At 43.9% G+C, this 25,464-nt stretch overlaps 1 protein-coding gene, 1 long non-coding RNA gene and 2 pseudogenes across 9 annotated transcripts; all 4 read left to right on the top strand.

The window, feature by feature from the left end:
• Positions 1–2,416: 2,416 nt before the first annotated feature.
• Positions 2,417–6,220, top strand: LOC147988225 (uncharacterized; annotated as a pseudogene).
• Positions 6,221–7,485: 1,265 nt separating this feature from the next.
• LOC147988224 (protein neprosin-like) lies at positions 7,486–11,562 on the top strand (annotated as a pseudogene).
• A 627-nt stretch (positions 11,563–12,189) lies between these two features.
• LOC147988223 (uncharacterized) lies at positions 12,190–16,975 on the top strand. 8 transcript variants are annotated; one of them, XM_087543549.1, is made up of 9 exons: positions 12,190–12,409; positions 13,054–13,318; positions 13,422–13,958; positions 14,493–14,607; positions 14,697–14,771; positions 14,859–15,110; positions 15,198–15,235; positions 15,337–16,185; positions 16,756–16,975. In XM_087543549.1, exons 1-3 carry the CDS (start codon positions 12,192–12,194, stop codon positions 13,752–13,754), a joined length of 816 nt encoding a protein of 271 aa, XP_087399675.1. In that variant the 5' UTR covers positions 12,190–12,191; the 3' UTR covers positions 13,755–13,958; positions 14,493–14,607; positions 14,697–14,771; positions 14,859–15,110; positions 15,198–15,235; positions 15,337–16,185; positions 16,756–16,975. The 8 variants fall into 8 exon arrangements, with proteins under 8 accessions (XP_087399675.1, XP_087399677.1, XP_087399671.1 ...); XM_087543551.1 differs by having other exon boundaries at positions 13,422–14,254; positions 14,340–14,607; positions 14,879–15,110; XM_087543545.1 differs by having other exon boundaries at positions 13,422–14,254; positions 14,340–14,607.
• A 6,594-nt stretch (positions 16,976–23,569) lies between these two features.
• On the top strand, positions 23,570–24,840 carry LOC125508562 (uncharacterized). The gene is made up of 3 exons (XR_015603083.1): positions 23,570–23,893; positions 24,103–24,256; positions 24,342–24,840. It is a non-coding gene; the product is annotated as an uncharacterized LOC125508562 (long non-coding RNA).
• The last annotated feature ends 624 nt before the right edge of the window (positions 24,841–25,464 follow it).

The raw sequence follows: 25,464 nt of genomic DNA, 5'->3' as shown, positions 1-25,464 counted from the left end.
TAGGAGGAAAGTTGTCAAAGTAAACACATAAATGTACAGAAGAGAAGTTATATATGATACCACTCAAAAATATCACTATATCACTTGATAAGAAGTTATTGCACCTTCTGTGATAGCAATACTACTGCCACAAGCATCAAAGCTGATTATCAACATTATCATGGGCAGAGAAGATCTATCGCCCCTTTTTAAGATACTTAACACGAGAAGCTGCATCTAGCTCATGCCAGGCAACCAACCAAACATGTACAGGCAAGGCTCATGTTTACCTGTATAGCGTTTAGGCCTTTAGTCCGTTGCCTCACTGCTATTGTTTTTAAATTAATAGACACCTTATACACCAACGTTCCAACCATGCCAAATACTTAACCGACGAAGCCTCTCCTGTTGCCATATCTCAATGTCTTCCTGAAATTGCAAACAAATATAATATAATATTCTCCAGTTGAGCAATTTAAGTTTCCAAGTCAATTAAAAGCTAGGCAGTGCTCTGAAGCTCTGAACTGTGATAATGATAAGGAGAACACTGATCCCGGTAAAGTATAGCCAAACAGGGGAAGGATACAGATAATGTGTTCTGAAGCTAAACTTATTTGGAATCTTAATCATACCACCCACTGTGCATACCTGTGCTCCGGCATTTGCTCTTTTCCGCTCATCAGGACGTGAGCAGGAAGACAAATAGAAACAAAAGTGCTCTAGCATTTGATCCAATGATTTATCGTCACGGAGGGGAGAATAAGACGTCGCTGGGACATGTAGCGGACGACTAGCTTGTGTGTGGGAACTGTCTTTATGGTGCCTTGCTCGCCTCCCTCCTCCAAGTTTGTGACCCTTCTCCCTAAAATCGATGATCAAACCATCAAAATCAGCAGCAACCACCCGATTCTCTTCATCTGTGGCAGCAAACAGACAACTGTCTTTTCTGTAAATAGACACATGCACAACGCAAAAACAGTCTTATGAGAGAAATGAAAAGGAAATGTTTCAGATGAAATCTAAGACTGATATGAACTGGAGAGTGTGCTGAATCAGATTCAACTACGAAAGTTTAAATTGAGGAGTGGTTCCCAGCTGGTAACCACTATAAGGAAAATTAGTTTGACTCAGAAGCTTTCGAATTATTTAAGGATAACCAACCTCAAACAAGAGTCCTACCCCCCATATAAGTTCCTCCTCGTGGATGTCATCTGGGACATTGTAGCTTCTACCTAGAGTTTCTTGTATTTCACTGCTCACATCCATAACATCCATCGTCTCGTCTTGCATGCTCTGCGGATTACGAAAGCAGGTATGGATTCAGATGTAATTCAAAGAAAATAAGCTGAAGATCTTGAAAACATAAACAATGTTGCTGCACACATCTATATCTTCAATCCTGAGAGTCTTCATCATACCTTTCAGCTCTTAATTGGCAGCCGTCATTGCAGTCATCTGTAAAATGAAAGACACTTCAACCCAAGTCTGGGAGCTAGAATCAGAATCTTTCATGAACTTGGTAGCTAGGAAACTAAGGCAACATACAGTGTGTTGAGCATCTCTAATTCTGTCTGATGCGAAAGCAAGTTGGTCAAGATTATAAGTTTGGTTGGACAGTGTTAGACTGTGGACTCGGTCTCCTCCCACCTGCCCACGATCGAGGACACAATTGGCTCCACGACCTCTGTATCGTTGCGCTAGGCAACCTATATGTACCCCTCCCTTCTCTTGTACTCGAATCAAGCAAAGCATTGTATCAAACTTTCATGGTATCAGACACCAGTTCCGCTCCTCTCCCTCCACGATCGCCATGACCAATTCTGGATGGCAAACCACCCTTCCCTCCTCCTCCGGCAGCCCGCCAACTGACCTTCTTCCCGGCGGCCAGCCAATACCTCCTCTCCCCGCCGTCCCGCCTCCACCTCCGCTTCCCGGCGGCCAGGGCAACCTTCCCCTCACCCTCACCCCTCCTCCACTTTCCTTCAGCGACACGATCACCGACATCACACCCTTCATCCCCATCGTCTTGGATCTCCACAGCCACAACTATTACCATTGGCGTCACTTGTTCGAGATTCACCTTGGGCGTTGTTCTCTTCTCCATCACATCACCGGCGATGCGCCCCCGTCTCCCCACGACCCGCGGTGGCTCAAGGACGACCTCGCCATCATCCAGTGGTTGTACACGCGCATCTCCACCGAACTCTTCAACTTGGTGGTCACCGACGGTGCGTCCGCTCGCGACATCTGGACTGAGCTTCGCCGGTTGTTTCAAGACAACCGCGACGCCCGCGTCTCCGCCCTCAACACCGAGCTTCGCACGATCACCCAGGGCGATCGCCCCGTCGGTGTCTTCTGTCAGCGCATCAAAGCAATTGGCGACGAACTCCGTGAGCTCGGAGAGGTGGTCGCCGACCGCTCCCTTCTTCACGCCCTCATGGGCGGGCTCGACGACAGGTTCGCCCAACAGGCGACCCTGATTCCGCTTCTGCGGCCACTGCCTACTCTTGCCGAGGCGCGTTCCATGCTCCAGATGGAGGAGCAGAACCAGGCGCGTAAGACGAGCACTCCGCGCCTCTTCCACGCGCGGCCCGCCCTACTCCACCACAGGCGGCCACGGCGCCGTCCCCGCCGTCTCCTGCGGTTCAGCCCCCTCCCGGATGGCGCCCCAGCCCTAACTACAAGGGCAAGAACCCGGTGTGCCATCCCCCAAAGGAAGGCTCGACTTCTTCGCCCTCGTCTGTGCCTGCTTCCACCACGACGGTGCCGCCCGCCGTGCCACCAGCTCCGCCTTCCTCTGCCTGGCGCCCTGCTCAAGACCTGTGGATCGGCTTGGTGCAGGCGTGGCCCATGCCCTGGTCTGCGCCCTCTCCTTATGGTGCTCCTCCGGCCTACAGCGGTGGCTGGGCGCTCGGTCTTCGTCCTCCTACCGGCGCCCCGGGTCTCCTAGGCTCGCGTCCTCCACCACACGCCTATGCCGCGTACGCACCGCTGTACCAGGCAGCGACGGCGCCGACTGCACCACCCATGTACCCCTACGGCTTCCCCGCGTCATCTCCATGGGAGCACGGCACCGCGCGGCGCCGACTGCACCGGCCATGTACCCCTACGTCTTCATCAACTCAGCCCTCGCCTGCCCCTGCTTCCACTTCGACCGCGCCGGCTTGGAATCAGGCCGCCTTCATCGCCGCCATGAACTCCCTCACCACCCAGGACACAGGTATCGACTGGATCTTCGACTCTGGAGCTTCTTGCCACATGTCTGCATCTAGTGCTTCTCTTTCTGCTCTTCATCCTTCGCTTTTAGTTCCATCCATCAATCTTGGCGACGGCTCTTCTGTCCCCGTCACCGGCGTCGGTACTTCCTTCCTCTCTCCCTCTCACTCGCCTCTTCTTCTTCGGGAAGTTATTGTCGCCCTGCTCTCATCAAAAACCTTATTTCAGTTCGTTGTTTTACTATTGACAACCAAGTTTTAGTCGAATTTGACCCTTATGGATTGTCTGTGAAGGATCTTCGAACCAAGATGGAGCTGGCCCGGTTCAATAGCTTGGGGGATCTGTACACTGTCCACGGCGCTGCTACTCCCACTCCTCATGCTATGCTCGCCTCCATCACGTTGTGGCACCGCCGGCTTGGACATCCCAACAGCTCGACCACGACTACCCTCCTCGACGAATTTCAGCTTCCTCATGCTCGCGACTCGCACGATGCCTCTCTCTGTCATGCCTGTCAACTGGGCAAACACGTTCGGCTCCCCTTTACTACTTCTACAACTAGTAGTTCTTTTCCTTTTGAACTTTTGCATTGTGACTTATGGACGTCACCTACCCCAGTGTATCTGGTTTCAAGTATTACCTAGTTGTCCTAGATGATTACTCTCATTTTATCTGGACCTTTCCTCTCCACGCCAAGTCAGATGTTCATAGTGTGTTTGTCAATTTTCAGCGATATGTGTACGCTCACTTCTCTCTCCCCATACGTTTCTTGCAATGTGACAACAGGCGTGAATTGGACAACACTCGCAACCATGATTTCTTCCTTCACCATGGCATCCTCCTACGCTTCTCTTGCCCCTACACCTCGCCTCAGAATGGTAAAGCCGAGCAATCTCTCGGAACCATCAACGACATTCTCCGCATGCTTCTTCTCCAAGCATTTATGCCTGCTCAATATTGGGTTGAAGCTCTCCGGCATGCCACGTTCCTTCTCAATATTCAGCCAACCAAAACATGCCCTCGCTTCTCTCCCTACGACTCTCTTTTCTTATCTCCCCCCAACTACAATGACATTCGAGTCTTCGGCTGTTTATGTTATCCCAACATGTCGGCCACCTCTTCTAACAAGCTCGCCCTGCGTTCGCTCCCGTGCGTTCTCCTCGGATTTTCCGATTCCCACAAAGGCTACCGCTGCCTTAATATTCCCTCAGGGCGCGTTATTATTTCCCGCCATGTTACTTTTGACGAAAACACCTTCCCCTTCGCCACCCACCATCCGCCCAACACATCAGCTCCGCTCTCCACCCGCACGTCCTCCTCCTCGCGCTCAACTACACTCGACGTGCATGACCTGCATGGCCTGGACCCCACCCCACCACTACACGCTGCCCCCCCACCCTCCAGCGAATCTCTTGATTCGCTCGCCCGCCAACCACGTCCGCTGCATGCCGCCGACCCCACAGATCCCTTGGATCCCGTGCCACCCACACACCCCCTGCCGGCCCCGCGGATCTCTTGGATCCCGCTCCCACCCAATCCCCCACTGCCGGACCCGTGGATCTCTTGGATCCCGTACCCACCCACTCACCTACTGTGTTGGCCCCGCGGCTCTCTTGGAAACCGCACCTACCACTCCCCATGCATCTCCACGTCCCACTCCGCCGCACCAAATCCACGCCTTTGCCTCGCCGCTTTCTTTTCCCTCCGACTCGTCGCCTGTCCCTCATCCGCTGCCTCCCCGCGCCGTACCTGTTCCCATCCCACGCAACGATCACTCCATGCGAACTCGCGGCAAGGCTGGCTTTGGCCGGCCCATCGATCGCCTCAATCTCACTGCCTCTGCTGCTCCCATCTCTCCCATCCCCTCCTCCTACAAAGCTGCTCTTCTTGACCCGAACTTGTTTCAGGCCATGAAGGACGAGTACGACGCTCTTTGCCACAACCACACCTGGACCCTCACCCCTCGTCCTCCCGGAGCCAACGTCGTCTCGGGGAAATGGGTGTTCCGTCACAAATTCCATTCTGACGGGTCTCTAGCTTGCTATAAAGCTCGCTGGGTTTGTCGCGGGGATTCGCAGCAACCGGGCATCGATTTTGACGAAACCTTCTCCCCGGTGGTCAAACCTAGCACCATTCGCGTGGTCCTCAGTCTAGCCGTTTCTTCCTCATGGCCAATCCACCAACTCGACGTCAAAAACGCTTTTCTGCATGGTTCTCTCAATGAGTCTGTCTACTGTCGCCAGCCTCTCGGTTTTTTTGACTCCTCCTTTCCCGACCACGTTTGCCACCTTCAAAAATCTCTATATGGCCTAAAACAAGCGCCGCGGGCTTGGTTCCAGCGTTTTGCCTCTTTCATCCAACGCATCGGCTTCGTTCCTTCCCACTCTGACTCCTCTCTCTTCATCTTCCACTCCTCCACGCACACTGCTTATTTGCTCTTGTACGTTGACGACATCGTTCTCACAGCTTCTTCCGCCTCTTTCCTTTCCCACATTATCTCCTCTCTCCGCGGCGAGTTCTGCATGACCGACCTTGGCTCGCTTCATCACTTCCTGGGCGTCGCCGTCTCCCGCTCATCACAGGGCCTCTTCCTCTCGCAACGTCAATACGCCATCGACTTGCTCTCCAAAGCCGGCATGCTCGAGTGCCATCCTACTCGCACACCTGCTGAGACCGGCGCCAAACTGTCCTCTGCTGGCGAACCCCTTCCTGATCCAACACTCTTCCGTAGTATCACCGGCGCGCTCCAGTACATTACTCTCACCCGCCCTGACATTTCTTACGCTGTTCAGCAAGCTTGCTTGCACATGCATGACCCCCGTCTTCCTCATATGAACCACGTCCGGCGCATCCTTCGCTATCTCAAGGGCACTCTCGATTATGGTCTCACCATTACACCTTCCTCCCCTACCTCTCTCACCGCATTCTCTGATGCAGACTGGGCCGGGTGTCCGGATACTCGTCGTTCCACGTCGGGATACTGTGTTTACTTGGGAGATATGGTCGCTCCAAGTTTTCTGCCTGACTGGCGCGTCCTCCTTTGGCTCCATGTATTTCTACACGTAAAGAAACACATGGAATTACCCCTCAAAAAACACATGGAATTTTCCTTAATCACAACTATTAGTAGATTAATCTTTTTTTAATAAACACAATTAAACTTAAAAATGGATAGATATGTTTTCACTGATGTTTGTCTCTGAAATTGGAGATGTTCTATTCGCAATATATAATTAGCAAATCTTTGGAAGCATTTGGGCTTGGTGTTGTCGTTGTGAGATCGTGAGGATCATCTTGGTGTCATGGCCCTAGATTGTAGTCAATGAATGGCGAATGATGAAATTTGTGAGTCATTCCAACAAATGGGTATTGTCAACGGAGTACATATAGTATATTTTTGTAGCCAGGTCAGCCAATGATCCCATGTCTATAGCTGTTGTAATATTAAAATTAGCCCAATTTCCCCGCAATTAACATGGAAACTCTCTTTAACTTAACTGGTATATGGATTAAATGGACGAAGTGTCAATCAAATCCATTAAGAAAAAAAATTTGATGAAAAATCTATCTATATTCATATCCAAACATTCATTAGACGTAAATCAGCTCCACACTTAAGGAACATTGGCACAACGCCGATTTTTTCATATAAGAAAATATAGATCATGAGGGCATGTATAATGGTTGATAAGATTGTCTTATCTTTGTCCCCATGTAATCTAGAGAAGACAACAAAAAATGATGTACAATGTATTACTCTTAGTCTTATCTCTAATAACAAGATATTCCTAATTATGTGGTGAGAGAATTGTTGCTAAGAGATCATCTCTTAATGAAGAGAAGGCAAGTCTTTTCTTATTGTTTCTCTATCCTCCACCTCTACAATTATCCTATGTGGCACTTCTAAGCTAAGACCATTGTATATGCCCTCATACATCCATTCTTTGGATGTAATTAAATCAAGTCCATTTTTAATGATTATTGGCATAAATTGATCTATATTCATATAAAAAGATAGGCCATCCAGCAATCATTAATTGGATGTAAACCAAGTCCATATTTAATGAACATTAATTACACAATTGATTTATACCCAACTCTAGAAAGATTATTTCACCGGATGACTACCCATTAAATGTTCAATGCATGATCAGTACAATGCAATCTAAAACTTTCTAAAGAAAGAACCTAGCTCAATTCTATATAAGTTGTGTTCTATAAAGAAGATACAAGTACGTCAGGAATCACATAGTTACTATTTCGTTGTTAATAACACAATTACCTATACAAATGGGAGGTGATTATGTTGTCATATCGGTCGTCTTACTATGCTTTTCGTGTATAACTTTCCACCTCATCTTTGTTGAGTCGATAGACGTAGATGTTAATCTTGAGATGAATGAGAAGGTAACCAATATTTTACTTTTAGATTTTGATATGTACAACTTTTTATCAATTAGTTTATGTATTATCCCATTGTTGTATCTACTTGACCACTTAATCTTGATAATTACTATTGGTGTTTATCATTCATAACTACTTTATGTTACTTATATGCCCAACTAAAATGTAGGACACACATGTGAAAGGAATACTTATCTTTCAAAGACTCTGTACATCAATTATATATGCTAACTACTCATGAACTATTATTTCCCTCTGCAGAACACCACTCTTTTAAGACCTAAGCCTTTCCATTTTCCTTGGAGAGCTAATATCATGGATGAAGGAAGCGGCATTATTTCTCATGTACACACACTCTCCCCCATTCTCTCTATATATCTCTCTTTACCTTTTCATGTGTTAGATTCACTAGTAGAAAAGGGGGCTTTGGTCCAGGCCGGGTAACCCCATTAGTCCCGGTTCAGACCAGAACCGGGACCAATGGGTGCATTATTCCGGTTCGTGCGGCTAAGGCATTAGTCCCGATTCACCTGGGCCCTTTAGTCCCGGTTCGTGCCACGAACCGGGACTAAAGGGTGCGATGGCCATTAGTCCCGGTTGGTGGCACCAACCGGTACTAAAGGTTAGACCTTTAGCCCCGGATAGTGCCCCAACCGGTACTAATTGCCTTTTCCCATGTGATATGTGGTCTAGTTGTTGGGAAAATTTTCAAATGTGAATTTTGACTTTATTTGCAAAATCTCTCTGAAATTTGTAAAAATGGGCATAACTTTTGCATACTAACTCGGATGAAAAAGTTTTTTATATGAAAAATCATCTACTCGAAAAGTTACATCCGAATTTAACTGGGGGAACCCTGTTAAACATTTTCAAAATCCTAAAAAACCTAACAGAAAAAAAGTTACAGGGCTTTTAAGATCTAGAGTGGAAAAAATTGAAAAAAATTCAAACAGTGGGCAAACTGTGGTCAAACAATGGTCAAACTAATTATTCAAGAAATATTAGTGTTACTAAATAATTATTGTTTTTTAAAACAATAGTTTCAAACTCAAACAGTGAAATGTGTCACTTCATGCTCAAGCAAAATTCCTGAAGGTTAATAGGATTGACATCTTACTATTGTCAGGAAAACAACAAGTGCAGACTTGGAGCGAGGGAGAATAGAACCCGGAAGTTAAGCATGCTCAGGCTGGGGGAGTGGGAGGATGGGTGACCGTTCAGGAAGTTAGATGATTTGGAATGATGAGGGGTGATTAGAGGATAAATTGAGAAGTGATTAGGGGTGGTGATTACAGACTAGAGGTTAAAATAATTCAGAAATTTGAAAATAAAAAAATTTCAAAAAAAAATTTCAAAATTTTTTTTCAGAAAAAAATCATAAAATTTCCTCCACGTGGCCGCGCCCTTTAGTCCCGGTTCTGGATTGAACCGGGACTAAAGGGCTCCGCATTAGTACCGACCCTTTAGTCCCGGTTCATGAACCGGGACTAAAGGCCCTCACCAACCGGGACAATAGGCCCCTTTTCTACTAGTGATTTGAGATGTTTTGTTGATTTCTTGGTGAGTGTTGATCACAAGAGGCAAAGTCAAAGTATTTTCAATATAAGCATCACATATTTAAACCACAGAGTAAAAAAGTAGCAATATACATTCATTAATGATGTACCTAAATCATAGTTTGTCAAGCTAAATTCTAGTCAATGGCCCAAGAGACATGGTCGTACATAAAGACCAAATAAAAGACATACACCTAAATGAACTAAGCTTGATGCCCTATATACCGCGAAAGCTAGGATCATTACATATAAAGCATGCTACCAAAATAACGTGAACAACAGATTCAGAAAGGCATTTAAGACATACTCTATATAGGAGACTTATGCTAACATACCAACTTTATTGGCAATACACCTCACACATACCAGAGAGAGAATCAAATCTTGTCTCACCCATGCCACAAGGAGGATAGAAGATGTTGTCAGCCCAAGAACCTAAGTAAGACCATCGAAAATGCACATGAACTAAAGCTTTGCATGCATCACCACAAAAGGTCTAATTGAATTGGATTGACACCACACCCCGTGGAGGAAGCTAAATCCAGTATGATATACTCAACAAGGCCTATGAAAACAAATCTAGACTAACTCCAAGATAGCATGAAAACTTCCCCATTGTAAATGTCTGGTAGGTGAACCTCATACCAAGGCCAAGAACGCACACCCTCACTTGTTTATTATGCCGTTTGCTATAGATTTTTCTGGTTATTTACTAATTTGCTATAATTTTCTATCACTAGTATGCAATGTGGCACACAGAGCCAGGACAATTCTACGGCCTTCGAGCTGACATGAGTATATGGGCTTCACCAAATCAAGGAACTTCTCAAGAATCTGGAGCATCCTTACAGATCTATTGTCAAGATGGAGGAAACTACAACTTAATTCAAGTTGGATTTCATGTACAAACATATCACCCATTATGGTAAAGTCAAATTCTTTTGAATAAACAACTATTTCATAATTTGCTTCTGCTTGCAGATTTCCCCCTCTTTATACCATAACAGAGATATTCGCTTCTTTACATATTGGACCGTAAGTATAATCAATGCCATTTTAACAAGTTATATATTATTGTGGTCCCCATATAGTTTTATGGTATTTAGTAGGAGTTAGAGGCACTATTGGACTAAGTAAAAGTCTCTTTACATCCACAATAATACATGTTTCCTCTTTTTTTGTTGCTCAGAAGGACTTGAAATCGAAGGGGTGCTACAACTTGCAGTGCCTGGACAAGCCATGGCTCCTCCATCAATTTATGGCAAACAAGACCACTACGTTAGGCTTAGCCTCAACAAGGTGCACCATTTGTCCCATTGTAGAGATTACTATATCTATATAAATTCACAAATGTGCTCCTATTTCTACTATAACTAGATGAAACATGCACGTTCCTGCAGTAACCTCATCGAATGAAACATGTAAATAGATGCTATAAGAGCAACTACAAAAGAGAAAAAATAGGATTGTGGTTAACAGAATGCCATTTTTCTATAAAAAATGTGAACCATGAACTACATAAGTATCCTCAGAGTGTCCAACACATGATCCATTAACGACAACAAAAAATAAACGCAAAAACAGTAATTTGTGAGGGGCATGCATGACTTGCTGGCGTGCAGGACTGCATGGATAGGAAAAACAAGCACATATGAAAAATATATCTTATACGAACATGCATGACTTGTTGATGTGGTATGGCTGCACACATAGAAAGAAAAGTAAACTTATAACTAACATGTATGACTTGTTGACGTGGCATGGCTACTTGAATAGGAAAAATAGGTAGTGTATTGCAACTATTTAAGAATAGAGGATTAAAATTAACAAAGATAGAAATGTTAAAATTAGTTAGGCATAAATTCACATGGTTACTAAGTAACATGCTTTGTATTTTTATTAAGAAAATATGGAACATTGGAATCTAGGAAATTGTACGCCACCCAAGATTCTTGCAAATAACAACATGTTTTCTACTCTTCTTGTACATGAAAGTTATTGTTCATTGATGTCATCAATCCCTTGTTGACTACAGGATCCAAATTCCGGGGATTGGGTGGTGTACCGTCATGATTTACAAAAACCATCATTCTTGGGGCATTTTCCAAATAAGCTTTGCCCTGGAACACGACGTATACAAGCCTTGATTGGATTTGTGAATTACTTCAAGAATGCACATGGTCCTCCAATGGGTAGCGGCCACTTCCCCGATTATGACGATAAGAGATCTGCGTACTTCAAGCACATTCAGAATTACAATCCCAATGGGCATTCTTCCGACCTCTTTGGCATTCCCATGATCAAGTTAGTCGATAGGCCTGATTGTTATAGAGCAAATAATTTATTTGTCGAATATAAGAAGGGTTATATGTTCAACTATGGTGGACCAGGTGGTTGTGTTGGTTGATTAAAAAAAGTTGTATTGCCATTTGGTTCAATAAATAAAAAAATGTTACTTAATGGTCAAAGGCGCGCTGTCCCTTATTTCATTTATTTGTTCCAGCTTGGGTTGATTATCACCATCGTTCCCTAGTTTATTATTTGTTTTCATCACTCACTTGAGCCATCTGCAACACGTGCACTTGTGACAGGAGCTAGGTGACGATAGTAAGTCAAATTGATGAAGGCTCTTGGTCCCAAATATGGGGCAGGAAACATAGGTAGAAGACGGACGTGGTTGTTCTGGTCGCGAGCACAGGTGCTCGCGTTATCAGGACGGCTCGATGGGGCTTGGAGATTTGTCGCTCGCCAGCTGTTCGTTCCTTTTTAATTCACGGGAGGAAGGAATACCATATGGGGCTGCGGCGTACGAACCGCCGGTGACGGAGGCCGCGGTTGGGGGCTGTGACGGGAGATTCCCTGAGCCGTGGCTCGGGTCTGCCTTCTACTCCCGATCCGTGGCTCAGGAGGTCTCTCCCACCCGTGGCCCTGTTTTCTTGCATCGCCATTGACGCCCACTGGGATCTGCGGCCGGGATGGAGTTCCTCATGCAACCGATTAGGAGGTAAACCAAATCCCCTGCCCGGTCCCGTGGTGATGAAAGAGGTGAACGACAACGAGCTACCATTGGAGCCGCAGCTCTACCCAGCTTTGGCGACAGGAACCGAAGAACTGCCCCCAATGGCCACCGGTAGCATTGACGGGCAGATATGTGCGGCGGATGTGGCAGCCGGAGCCGAGGGGGATGATGAACCGCAAGCATCTGAGCAATCTATAGGTCAAATTGATCCAAAAACTCCTGGCTGGTCTCGCAGGTAATCTATTGGCTAATGGTGTTTGTCCGCTTTTGAGTGTACTAAACAAATGCCACAGTCTAACTTGTGTGCCGTCAAGCCAGTTTAGTAGCAGGCTGTATATGATTTTTTTTTGGAATAAGTAGATAATGGGAAAATTGGAATAGTTGTATACAACATTTTTTGGAAACGCTTGTGTTCCCTCTTAGGCAGTACTTTGCAAACTAGCAGGAACAGATGGTTAACAGAAAGCATATCAGTGTTAGTATTTCTTTATGGATACTGGATTCTGATAGTAGGGGATAGATAGCGGAAATGAGCTGGAAACTATTAGTTAGAAACTTAGATCATGGAATACAGGGAAAGTAAGAATATAAGTTAGAGCGTAGACTAAAAGGCGGGCTTGTTTGACATGGTGAATAAAAATTGGTCATTCATGAAACATGAGAGAGGAAAGCAGTCCTGTATCAGGATACCAAAATTTAGTTGGGAAGGTTTCTGATATGCAGCTTGAGGGGAACAAAACAATGCTAGGGGTCGTAGCTTGTGGATAAAGCGAAAGAATGTGAGATCAAAAAGGATGGACCACTGAATGTAGAAAGAAAATAACATCAATCAGTTTGTTCAGCAAGACATGCACGACAGATTGAGTAATCAAACTGCAGGGTCAGAATTGGAGCTGCTGCTCCGGAGAGGACACCTTGCCATGGACGGCCCAGCGCCCTTGAGAAGGCAATTCACGGATTCACTCAGAAGCGAGGTGACATTGTAATTGTTCCTGCATTGGGCACAAGCTTTGATACACTCGGTGAAGCCTATGATTTCTACAACCTTTACTCGTGGGAGAAGGGGTTTGGAATAAGGTACGGGAAGAGTAGACTGAATGTGGAGAGTACAAAGGGCATGCAAGAAATTGTTTGTGGCTATGCGGTACGCATTGATATAACCTTCCTGGACTGATTTGTATTCAGCAGTTTGCCCCTGGATTTTGTTAAACCTGACACGTGGTACTTGTTTAATTATGATTTTACAGGGAAAAGCTGGAGTGGAGAACACTAGAGCTTGCCGATGCGAGTGCCCTGCACTGATAATGCTGCTCCGTTCAAAGGACAATGGTTGGTACATAGCTGAGCATCACGAGCATCACAACCTTCACACAAGCACGTCACTGTCTACGACATATGGGCAGACAATACACTGGCCTTCACACAAGCACATCGACGTCTACAACAGAGACTTGGTTGAGCAATTGCATCAGAACAATGTGAATCTAGCCAAAGTATATAGCATTGTCGGAAGTTTTTTTTTTTGGCTCAATGGAGAAGGTGCCTTTCACAAAATGAGCTCTGAAGAATTTGTGTGGTAAAATCAGCAGAGAGCAAAGCAGAAGATGATGCGAGGAAAACTATGGAGGTTTTCGCAGAACTCGGCTCAAGATATCCACACTTCACCTATCGTGTACAAGCGGACAAGGATGATCGGATAACAACTTTGATGTGGGCAAAAGGGAGCAGCAGGTTGCAGTACACATTCTTTGGAGATGTTGTCAGCTTCGACGCGACATACAGAGGTGTGAATAATCATTTTCAGAGCATCTTCCTGGCTGGGGTTTTGGTCCATGATGAAAAGGTGGAGACATATTTGAGTGGGTTTTCAGTTTTCACAAAGTTCATCTGGATGATGGGAGGGAGTGCACCAAAAACAATTCTAACAGGTCTGAAGCGGAAGAATAAAACCATTTGTGTAACTGGCTGTACTTCGGCGCTGCAAACCGTAGATCAAATCTAATTCCAAGGATCTCTGCGTATACTTCTCTAATGGTGAAGAAATTAATCCAAATGTTGAGATAACCCAGGGTTCTGTAGGGTAAGCACCACTGCTAGTGTGGTTAATAAAAATGAGTGGTTGGGTGAGATACTAACATGGTTGAGGACTGGATGTGAAAATGCAGACTAGGCCCGGGGTTACATGGACTCGTGACATTGGGAATTGCATCCTCTGATGGCGGATAATGCATGCACAGTCAGTGTGTTCGCCTTAGATGATGTACGTTAGTCTCAATTTGTCTAATTCCGGTACTAACTAATTGTAATCTTGATACCAGATTTTTTGGAGCCCCCCAGCTGATATTCCTCGGACTGACATGGCGAACATTGATAATGTTGCAAACATGGCAAATACTGAGCCCAAGCAGCAGCCCCACGGCACGGGTGATATGGGTTAGTACAAGCAAATGAATCTTGATGCATATTTGAATATGACTTCTTCAGTTAAATTCATTAGTAACGTGTGCCATCTATCTATGCAGATGTGGTGCCAAATGCTGAACAAAAGACTGTCAAAATGGAACCTGAGCAAACTATGTTAGCACCCCAAGCCAACAGTAAGTTCCTGTTATATAATCCTCACGTGTCAGAGGGTAACTTTTTTTTTATTTTGTAACTTTGTTGCTTGTGTAAAATTTCTGTAGATGTGAATCATGTGATGCAGAGAATGAAAGTGGAGCCTGAGCGTGGAGTTTGCATAGATGTAACTTGGCAAGGAGGCACTCCATCGCAGGCCAAGATTTCAGATTGCTCCAAACGATAAGGGAAAGGGTCCAATGGAGGAAAGTGATCTAGAGTCTTCGGACAGTGATGAAGACATGCCAACCAGGTTTGCTAGGATATCTAGGAAGATGCAAGAGTGTTAAGGCAGCATGAAAGAGTCCAACAAATGAATGGTATGCACTTGTGCTGGTCATTCGTATAAGCCAGTAATTTCAGTGACGAATTTTGCTGGCTTAATAGTTTGTGGTTTTCTCGTCCAGGTAACCGGCAAGAAGGGATCCCGTCATAAGTGTGTGAGGTGCGTGTCCGATGTCGAGCAGAAAGTGATTTACTAAAATTCAATTTCTGCAGTGAAAAGTGATGTGTGGTTAACACTAACAAAACTGATTCTGTGGACAGGGGTTGAAGTTTCAATGCCCTAACGCAGCAGTGGAACCTGAATCTATAATACCTAAATAGTTCATCCCCATTAACCTATTTCTCTTGACATGCAACCCATCCACATCATCAAGTAGGTCCCATGTGTAAAAAAGTTTTCCTTCTCTCAATAATCATCCATTTTTGAGAAATAATATCTTCCTACAATAACTTCTATCACGCTGCATGTCATGTATTGTGCATGGAAGACAAAAAGAGGGCCTCTACATCTTTCCATCCACTATCCAGAGGCCCATCGTTTCTGCTCTGTCTATTGCCAAGTTTCAATTTGTATCGCCAAGCAACCTGATCAACGATAAAGACGGACCTCTTTCTCTTCTCGACTGACTCATCTCACAATGAAATGGGGGTATAAAAAATGCAATGGGGGTCAGATTTTTTACCGAACAATGGGCCTCATATTTATGTGAGGCGCATCACATCCACACTGCTTCACCTTCCAGAAAGTGACTAAAAATAATGCCCACCCGACTGTCTCCTCTGCACTCCTTTCCATTTCCTTTCTCCACCTTTCCTATTCCTCTTAAATAGACAAGAATGGTCACCGCTTCTTTCTCCATCTACCACGGCCGTCCCCCCGCTGCTCTATTCTCTGGCCTGTTGATTGATGATGAAACGTGATGTTCTAGACACACTCCATCCATCGTCACCAGCCCCAGCAGTCCTCCTACCCCCAGCCCCAGTAGTCACGATCAAGTCCGCCATATTCCGTGACTCCTATCAGGTCGCCCGTATAAATTCGTGAGGTGATGTATGCACAAAAGCCGATTCATCTCGAAGAGATAGGCCCCTCATATGGACGCCCGTCAGGTAATCTGTAAAAAAAATACCAATTCGTTGCTTTAGTTCTGCCGTGCTCTCCTAGATCTAATACTAATATTATTATCCTTTATATTCTTTCACTATGCGCCTAAAATATATACCCTTCTGTTTTAGGTCAAACTGAATCTCTGTGCAGATCAATGAGGTCGTGCTGCTAGCAATCAAATATTTACGATTTCTTCATGGTGATAGTAGAGATTAGATACTGCATCTGAGTTTTATTATGCAAATGGTTGTACCGTGTTCTTTTAGAAAATAATACCAACAGTAGCACTCTCAGAGAATGATGTCATCCACAACCTCTACACTGAATGTAATCTTTGGCCAATTTTGGGGACAAAAGTTTAGTACTAGATGGTGCCCGTGCAACTCTGAAATGATCCCATGTTGAAGCTGCAGATGTGTGTCTTTTCAGGAAATTTTCTTCTCAGAAATACTGTTTCGCAAACTTTTAAATTTTACAAAGGCAAAAACAACTTGAATTTATTTTGTACTATAAGTTATGGTGCAAGATGAAGGTGTATGTTGTTCTGACCTTTACATTATTTTGTTCTGTAGGTTTCATGGCTCTTTCATGCATGAGGATTATTGATCATTATGGCTGCCCCACATATTAGTAGGATGAAAATTAAAGCATTATGATTATTCATTTATTTGAATTGTTATTTGTGAGCAAAGGGACATCTTTAACTCTTGGTTTGATGAAGTGATATACAGTGTACTCCTCTACAACTTTCTGTTATGCCAGTTCTTGAGGCTTTCCTCAAACCCCTCTTCCTTAGATTGCTCATTATCATATTGTGTCTTGAGGTCTCATAAAATGGATTTGCAACATGGATGTATATTTAGTTTTGATGCTATGACTTTCTAAACTCTAATTGAGCTTCAACATGATTTATACATCAAACCACGTTATTTAATTTTTTACGTTGTTTGCTATTTTCTTTAGTTTGCCAATTTGTGTTGTTTCATGATTGACTTCAGAAGACTAGCAACTCTATCTCCACCCTTTTAGGTAAACAACTCTTATGTTATATTTGGCTACCATTTGTAGACGAAGCCAGAAAGGACCACCAAAATTACAAACTTGCTCAAGCATCTTCGCCAAACAACCATCCATCACACAATAAGGATTCTTCCTCTTTCGGAAGAAACTATTTATTGAGTTTGGTTCCATATAGCACATGATTAACTTCTTTTATTTTATAGGGAGTAACCCAAGATTATCTTGATTGAAAACATATTTATTATTTGGACTATGCTCATCTATTAATGTTTGGTAAATTCCCCCCTATGCCCACACCAAATTGCTTACTCATATTTCCGCAGCAACGCGCGGGGTATCATCTAGTATTTACATGTAGTTGAACCTTACATCATTCATGTGCAAGTCCAGCAGCAGATATGGTGAAAAAGAGAGAATAAGTTTGCACCGAATACAAGAGGCACATCATGATTGTAGTGTGTGTGTAGTACAAAAATATATATGTACATGCTGAGCTGATTACTCCCTCAAATGTAAATGATGAACTGCAGGAGTTGTAGCTTGTAAGAGCATCTCCAGCCGTTGGCCCCCCAGGAGGCACTAAAAATCGCCCCCTGGGGGCGCACCGCCGCAAAACGCGTGCTGGGGGCGTGATGCCACCCAGTCGCGGCGCCCACGGATTTTTTTTTGAAAATTAAAGTGCGGTACAAACATGGCGCAAATTCAACCATTTTCGGCGAGTTCATACATATTTCTGTGAGTTCAAACCAAAATTCAACCAAACACGGCACAAACATGCCCACCCATACATATTTAAAATATTTTACAAAAAAAACACACTACTAGGCCCGTCCGCCGTCTCCCTCGCCTCGCCACTCCTCGCCGCCCGCCGCCCTTATAGTTCTACATGCCGAGGAGGCTGTAGAACCGCGTGTAGTCGCCGCCGCCGTCGTCGTCGTCGTCATCGTCGCCTCCGCCGTGGCCGCCGTCCCTGCCGCAACCGAGATGTACCGAGATGTATTCCAGATCTTAAGTTGATGTAATACATTTCCACGCTTATCACGTGTTGAGATTAATTATGTCCATTTGCAATAGAGATTTTTAATCTCTTGCAAAGATAAATTCAGTACCTCTGCAGTACTGTTTCTCTGTTGAGTGCTCAGTATTCCGGAATATTTCTATGATGTATCTATTTCCATGTTAAACACATGTCGAGAATAATACATCTATTTGCAATTGAGATTTTCAATTTCTTGCAAATACATACAGCGGTCGAGATTGATTTCTCCCGCACAACAAACTTGTAAATTTTTGACAATAACATCTCCCTCATTATATTAGGAAAACATAAGGTAATGAGTTGGATCTTTTGCCCATGTGCAAACTATCTCTATTACTGTGAGATCTGTATGATCTTCAATGTGTTATGCTTCCATAATTGAGGTTGAGCATTTTCAAGTTATACACTTGAGTCAAATTTTTGCATTCTTATTACAAAACCATGATGGTTTTTAATTTCCTTCTTGTAAATTAATTATCTCTGGCTTGCCCCTATAAGTAATCAATGGCTAACAATTTGAGGCTCTTGCCCTCAATGGCCACAACTTACTTAAGCGGGTCATGGACATCAAGATCAGTCTTGCATCCCATGGGATAGCGCGTGCAATCCAAGCCACGCCACCGGGACGCAAAGGACCTCAAGGGTAATTGTTTGAAACTCACTTCAAACCCTCAACGTGACACCATCAAGCTGTCACGAGACCCTATGAGCATGGAGAGCATGATGGTTGAATATGCATCAACTGACATGTTTGGAGTATACATTTAGTCCCTTAGTCTCCTTAGTGATCTATTTATTTATGTCCATTTATGATGTTCTAATAAGAACATAAGTATTGTTGTCATCATATATTGTATATCACAATATATTGTATCAGCACTTTGGTACAAATGCATTTGTATGTATTCTATATACCTGACAGTGATTTTCATATTGAAAATCTTCATGTCTATATATAGATTTCTACGGGGGTCAATCTGATGAAAGATGATTTGTGCCATGTGGACATATGCACCACGAACTCTATACTCAGGGAAGTGAAATGTTTCCACTCTCGCCGAGAGAAAGGAGAGATTTTCTAAAATCGCTAGATGCGATGAGGTATTTGTTGGCTCAACTCGAGTCATATTTACTGTCCCTATGGGTACTTGAGTAACGTCGGGATATTTTATTGCTTCCCACGTTTAACTCGTACCCTACTAAGCTATAGAGATATCCATCAAAATGGTTTCCATAGTGAAACTTATGCTGACAAGAAAGAGGAATACATTCTCTTTACCATATGCAACGGATATGGCAAGCACATTCTTTATGTATCATCTGGATTGTACTACACATACTACAAAACCCGTAGCACATGTTGCGCCCGAGATAGTTTTCCAAAATGTCTTGTACATGAAAAACTTGGCATACTCGCCTTGGTCATTGAGACATTGGGTTGAAACCGAAACTATCAGCAATTCCAATAGTTTATGATTATTATGATGCTAAATTCTAATAACATTTGGATTTTATGTGCACTACAAGTGACACAGGGATGTTAATTTTAAGGCTCGCACACCTTAAAGTCTACGCTGAACCACTCAGACTCCTTGAATGCATCAAGTTGAGGTAAGTGGTTCTTCCCATCCATTGACTAGACTATTCAGGTATTCCATGATTCTAAAAGACATATCATGATAGTCTTAAGTGTGTGATTTATTCACACAAATCCATTGGATCATTATCCTGACATCGATTTCAAGCAAATCGAATGGATAGCATTGCAGAATTCTCCTTGAGTGCCTTCTCTATGGACCTCGGATTGAAGTTTAGCAATTTGTCCTAATGCCTAGACTCAAAATGGTTTGGTAGAATCCCATCCAAAGAGTTAAGCTCATTGCATTATCTTTACTTTGGAATTGCAACTTACCAACTTTACGTTGGAGTCATGCAGTTTTACACGCTCATGACAGAACTGCATTATATTATTCCCCTCTATCTTTGATACGTGGAAATCTACCAAGTATTTCTATCAGAATGTTCAACACATTTCTGCCTCAAACCCACGTACTCAAAGATCTGAACCATGTCAAGTGTGATCAACATTAGGGGAAAAAAGTACTCCCATATTAGTTAAAAGATAACTTCATTTTGTATGAAGAGATAACTTCATTTCGTATGAAGTAATCTGATGAATGAAATAGATAATCGAAGTTTCCTCAATTCACAAGAGTTATCAATGGTTTTCGAAATTGTGGCAGAAAAGTTCTTGCCACATTTCGAGGGGGAGAAAGAAATATGAGATAAATTAAGATTGATGAAACTCCCCTATACTTTAGATAACGTGATGAAGAATGTGATCGTCTGGGGGAGTAGGACGGTCATAATCATACCCCTAAAGAAAAGAAATAGTTGTATTTCTAGATCTTTTACAGTTCCGAAAGTAGAGTAAGGAATACTAAGACGGTGCTTAAAGTGCCATCAAGAAGAAAGTTTTAACAGAATAAACCCATATTATAAAGTTTAAAGATACGCCATTTTTAGTGAAGATGGAGTAATCTGGGAGAGCATGTTGTATGACCTATACAACACATGTTGTTAGCTCTATATAGGAATGAGAAAATCAGATACTTCTGATTACTATAAAGTCTATGTTAGTGAAATTCAAATGGAGGTTGATCCCACCTCATTTAAAGCGCTCATTCGAGCTTTGTGAAGTGTCTGCTTATCTAAATGATAAGAGACTATGTGAGAAGAAATGAAATTGTGCATCCCGACGATGTTTGGGACTGATGAGTAATTTCCAATGGAGCCAAAACAATAGGCTGCAAAGAGTCTACAAGGACAATGTGACTCCAAAGGAAATATGTAAAGGTGTAAAACACGACTTAAATCGAAAGATTTTTGCGCGTTTTGCACTGAATAGATTACAGTGAGTGTTGGTAGCACATCATGATCTGAGTTACATCATATGAAAGATATTATGATCTGAGTTACATCAGATGAAAGTAAAGAACACAAGGGATACTACCTGAAGAAGTCCTTTATGGACTAAAGCAATCAAATGTTGTTTTGGGTTAAAGAAAATGAGAGGACAATTGTATTCGGGCAAAGTTATAGAATGGGAAATTCATTTCCTAATCCTGTGCATGTGGATGACATCCTACTTGCTAGTGGTGATGTCAACCTACTGCAGGAGGAGAAAATAAGTTCTTGTCCTCAAAGTTAATAGAATGTTCTCGGTAGAGTGTCTCTCGTTATAAGTAGCGAGATTCATGAAGAAAAGAATAAAAGAGGGTATTAGGGATGTCGAATGGACATGCTAAGAAAGGTCTCTAAAGTATGCATGCGAGAAAACCTATGCCTGTTCTTATAGTCAAGGGTAATGGAACTAGAAATTATGGTGTTCCAAGAGTTGACGAGAAAAGATTGAAAACGGATATGGTACCATATGCTTCAGTTGTTGGAAGCTCAATACATTACCCTGACACAGTTCACATATCCGGGTTGTTTTGGCAATGTCCAGTCCATATATAGATCACTGGAATGGAGTCAAAGATATCGGCCTCAAGCTGAAAGAAATAAGTGCTCTCCAAAGATTGTGAGTACAAAGACATGACTTGTGAAATGTACAGCGAAATCCATAATTGTCGCTAACTTTCATACTTGGAGGTTTTTGCGTGGAAAAGCTCCAAAGAATGAAACAATTATCATCAATGTGATGCAAAAATATTTTATAGCTTGATATGAGACTGAGGGACAGGCAAAATGGTTAAGGAGACCTGTACCCAGAGTTGATAATGGTTGACAACATCGATAACTATTTTAAGTCTTTCGCTCCTATGACAACGAGTCAAGTGTTGATGCCAAACACACTGACACAGAGTTATGCGTTGTAAAGGAGAAAGTCCGGAATTATGTAGGAATGCTTGAAGCATAAAAGCAACAGACAAGTGTTTGCAGATCTGTTTATTAAAGGCTTACCGCCCAATGTGTTCGGAGAACACACAGTCGACATGGGTTTTATGGTATAGTCTAAAATTTCCGGACAATAAAAGGGCCCAAGGTTAAAGAATTTGTTTCAAAACAGAGAGGTACGTTGTGGCTGTCTGATTCTATCGGCAATTGAGCTGTGACGATGAAACATGTTCTATGTATTGATCTATTATGAAACGAGTAAAGTAAAAGTATAAGGTCAAAAGTAAAAGTTGAGATCAAGGGGGAGAATGTTAGGATGACCTCCACCGTGTGGGCCCAACGGCTCACCGGGCCCTTAGATCCGCGCCCTGATCGGGGCGCTCAACCCACTATGGGTGACGGCCCCTGTCACCTGCACTATATAAAGAGGTGGGGGCCGGCGGCTCGCATCACGAGGTTCGTCACAGCGCCGTACACCCCACCTAATCCCCTATCGATCTAGGGTTAGTGCAGTGCTGATGGGAAGCACCGCCACCTCCACTCTCTGCCATCACACCGGCACCGGCCCCATAGCCGGCAACCGGAGCTCCTCGAGCCACAAGGAAAGGTAATACCTATCACTGTTGGTGGAAGCCTAGCCTAACCGATCCACAGTATCTATCAGGGGAAGCATCGAAGGGATCTATTAGATGGTAGTTTTCCAAGTGGGGAGCAAGCTATGTTGGTGAAAGATATTTTGGACGAACGAACGACAACACCAACAACAACACAAAAGAATAGGTTATCTCTACTCATCAAGCTGGCCTTTTCTTGCTTGGAATCTTCTCCACAAGCAAGGCCAACCATGCGGGAGACATACCAAACACTGATCAAGCGACCCTCTTCTAGCTCATGTCCCGTGCCTTTCAGTGCACTTACACTACAACAAGCAGGGGCGGAGCTAGGCCCCGGGCACCCAGGGCCCAGGCCCGGGGCATGGAATTTTTACTAGCCTATTATATATGCATAATTTTCTACAGCCCAGGGTGCAGCCCAGTAAAACGAAGGCCCAGAGCGGCATTTGCTGTCTCGGCTCATGAAACAGACGCGAATCAATCTGTGGTTGAGTTGGTTAGGTGGACAGTGGTATCCCAACCCACCAGGGTTCTAATCCTGGTGCTCGCATTATTCCTGGATTTATTTCAGGATTTCCGGCGATACGCTTTCAGTGGGAGGAGACGTTCCCGTCGACGACGAGGCGCCTACGGTGACTTTGTAAATCTCAAGATGATATGCCGGCTCAGTCTCTCGGAGGTGCTCATAGGGATAGGATGTGCGTGTGTGCGTTCATAGGGGTGAGTGTATGCGCGTGTATATGAGCGCTTGTGTCTGTACTGATGCTCAAAAAAAAAACTCGTGAAACAGACGCACGAGGATGAGGAGACTTCCCTCGACAAAAAAAAGAGCACGAGGAGATCTCCAACTCACGCACGGACGCGGCAGGAAAATAGGAAACCGACGGACCCACGCACATTACGAATCTTCAGGAGACGCCAGCGATCGCGAGGCCGCCGCCAATCTAACGCGCACGCGACGCCTCCAGCGTTCCAGCGAACACAAGATCAATCTGGCAGAGGTACATAGTCCAGGCTCCAGCGCTCACGCCGGCCTCCGGCGCCGCCGTTCGCCGCCGTCTCGGCTACTGCTGGGCAGCCTTCCTGTGCGCAGTGCGCTGTTCGCCCAATCTGCCGCTTCTTGACTGCTGTACCTTGGTAATTTTTTTATGCTTTCCCGGTACCTTGTCTGTTGTATCATGTTCTACAACGTCGGTGTGACATTTGTATATATTACTGTGTGTCTATGTATCAGTGTATATAAACTGCTCTTAATTGCAATAATGTGTGTATGTGTATCAAGTCATATATCTAGTGTATTGTTGAACTCGAATTGATGTGATTGTCAATTTCATTTCATATTGTAGAAAAACAAGATGAAGAGATTTTTTTCACCGGTGTCTGCAACGAGGGTGTCCACACCTATCGTTTTAGATGTATTTGCAAGTACTAACGATGATGATATTGTATATCGATTTCAATCATATATGTCTCGCAAAGGGCTTTTACCCCGTCGAAGTGGTAAGTTTTAGATTTGTATCAATGATAATTCTTTCACTTGATATCTAGCCTTCTCATATGAAATTTTGCTTTTCATGTCTTCAAGGTGTTGGCTCTTCTTCCAGCGATGATGAGTTTAGGTGACGCACTGATGAAGCAAATCATTGATTTGGTACTTTTTTTATCACATAATGTTCTTTGTAGTGCTTGACATGTTTTATCTAATTTTTTGTACCATTAAGCATTGAGCTTAAATTCTAATTTTTTTGTTCATTTGAGCCATATTTTGTATGGGGTTTCTTTTATGGTAGCTAAGAGCCTTATGGACATTAAATATTTTTCTTGGGGCAAACTTTTTTTGGGCCCGGGGCTTGCTCCAATCCTGGCTCCACCACTGACAACAAGTAAGGGGTTCTTGTTGATATATGATCTGAATTTTAGTGAGAAGCCAGGTTCTATCGTAGCGGAAGCTGATTTAGGTTTCCGTTTTTCCTCGAGTCACTCATATGCCACCTATATATGTTGAAGTATGTAATCATGTCGTGTCATCTCTAGGTTTTATTTCTAGCAAAAATAAGAACCGGTCTATGCAGCGTGAGCGTGTTCATGACATGGCCGGATCAATAGCTGCATGTTGTCATGATCGGCTCATGGGATGGCACGAGTACTGGCCGTAGCGGCTTAGAACTTGAGGCATGATCAAGGGAAGTAGGATGGCACGTCCATGAAGCTTGATCAAGGGAAGTAGGATGGCACGTCCATGAAGCTTGATCAAGGGAAGTAGGATGGCACGTCCATGAAGCTTGATCATGGTGCACGAATAGGATCCTTATGTAGTTAATTGAGCTAATGAGCTATTTAAATAAAGAGGAGAACAAAGCAAAGCAGAAAAGTTGCAACATTTTACACGACGTAAATATCCTGAGTGTTCACTGATTCTTCTCCTTCCCCTCTCTGCTCCAATAATATATACCTCGGGATGAGTTCATATGTCTCATCCTGAAGACAACGGTGGGAGACAGTACCTGCCTGCGGGGGTGAGATGTGCTACTCTGGTCTATGCTTTCGCAGCGGTTGCAGGTGCCAGTACCCCTACTGCTGGAAGCGCCCAACGCCTACTGCTTGAAGCCCTCCCATGCATGCATCAACCCTAAAATGTTGGAACGACTATGTACGCCGTGGTCGCATGCTTTCTTTCTCAAGCTACCACTATACACGAATGTGAACTA

This window comes from Triticum urartu, chromosome 1A (assembly GCF_056163025.1).
Source record: "Triticum urartu cultivar PI428250 chromosome 1A, HENAU_Tu73, whole genome shotgun sequence".
In the NCBI taxonomy this organism is placed as follows: Eukaryota; Viridiplantae; Streptophyta; class Magnoliopsida; order Poales; family Poaceae; genus Triticum; species Triticum urartu.
Note: the sequence above shows the minus strand (reverse complement) of the source record. Positions and strands in the feature narration are given on the sequence as shown.

Excerpts from the sequence above, each read along its gene's own strand:
- LOC147988223 (XM_087543549.1), top strand. The coding sequence starts at position 12,192 with ATGAAAGAGGTGAACGACAACGAGCTACCATTGGAGCCGCAGCTCTAC. Across the intron at positions 12,410-13,053 it reads ACTCCTGGCTGGTCTCGCAG|GGTCAGAATTGGAGCTGCTG; the intron begins GTAATCTATTGG and ends ATCAAACTGCAG. Across the intron at positions 13,319-13,421 it reads AAATTGTTTGTGGCTATGCG|GGAAAAGCTGGAGTGGAGAA; the intron begins GTACGCATTGAT and ends ATGATTTTACAG.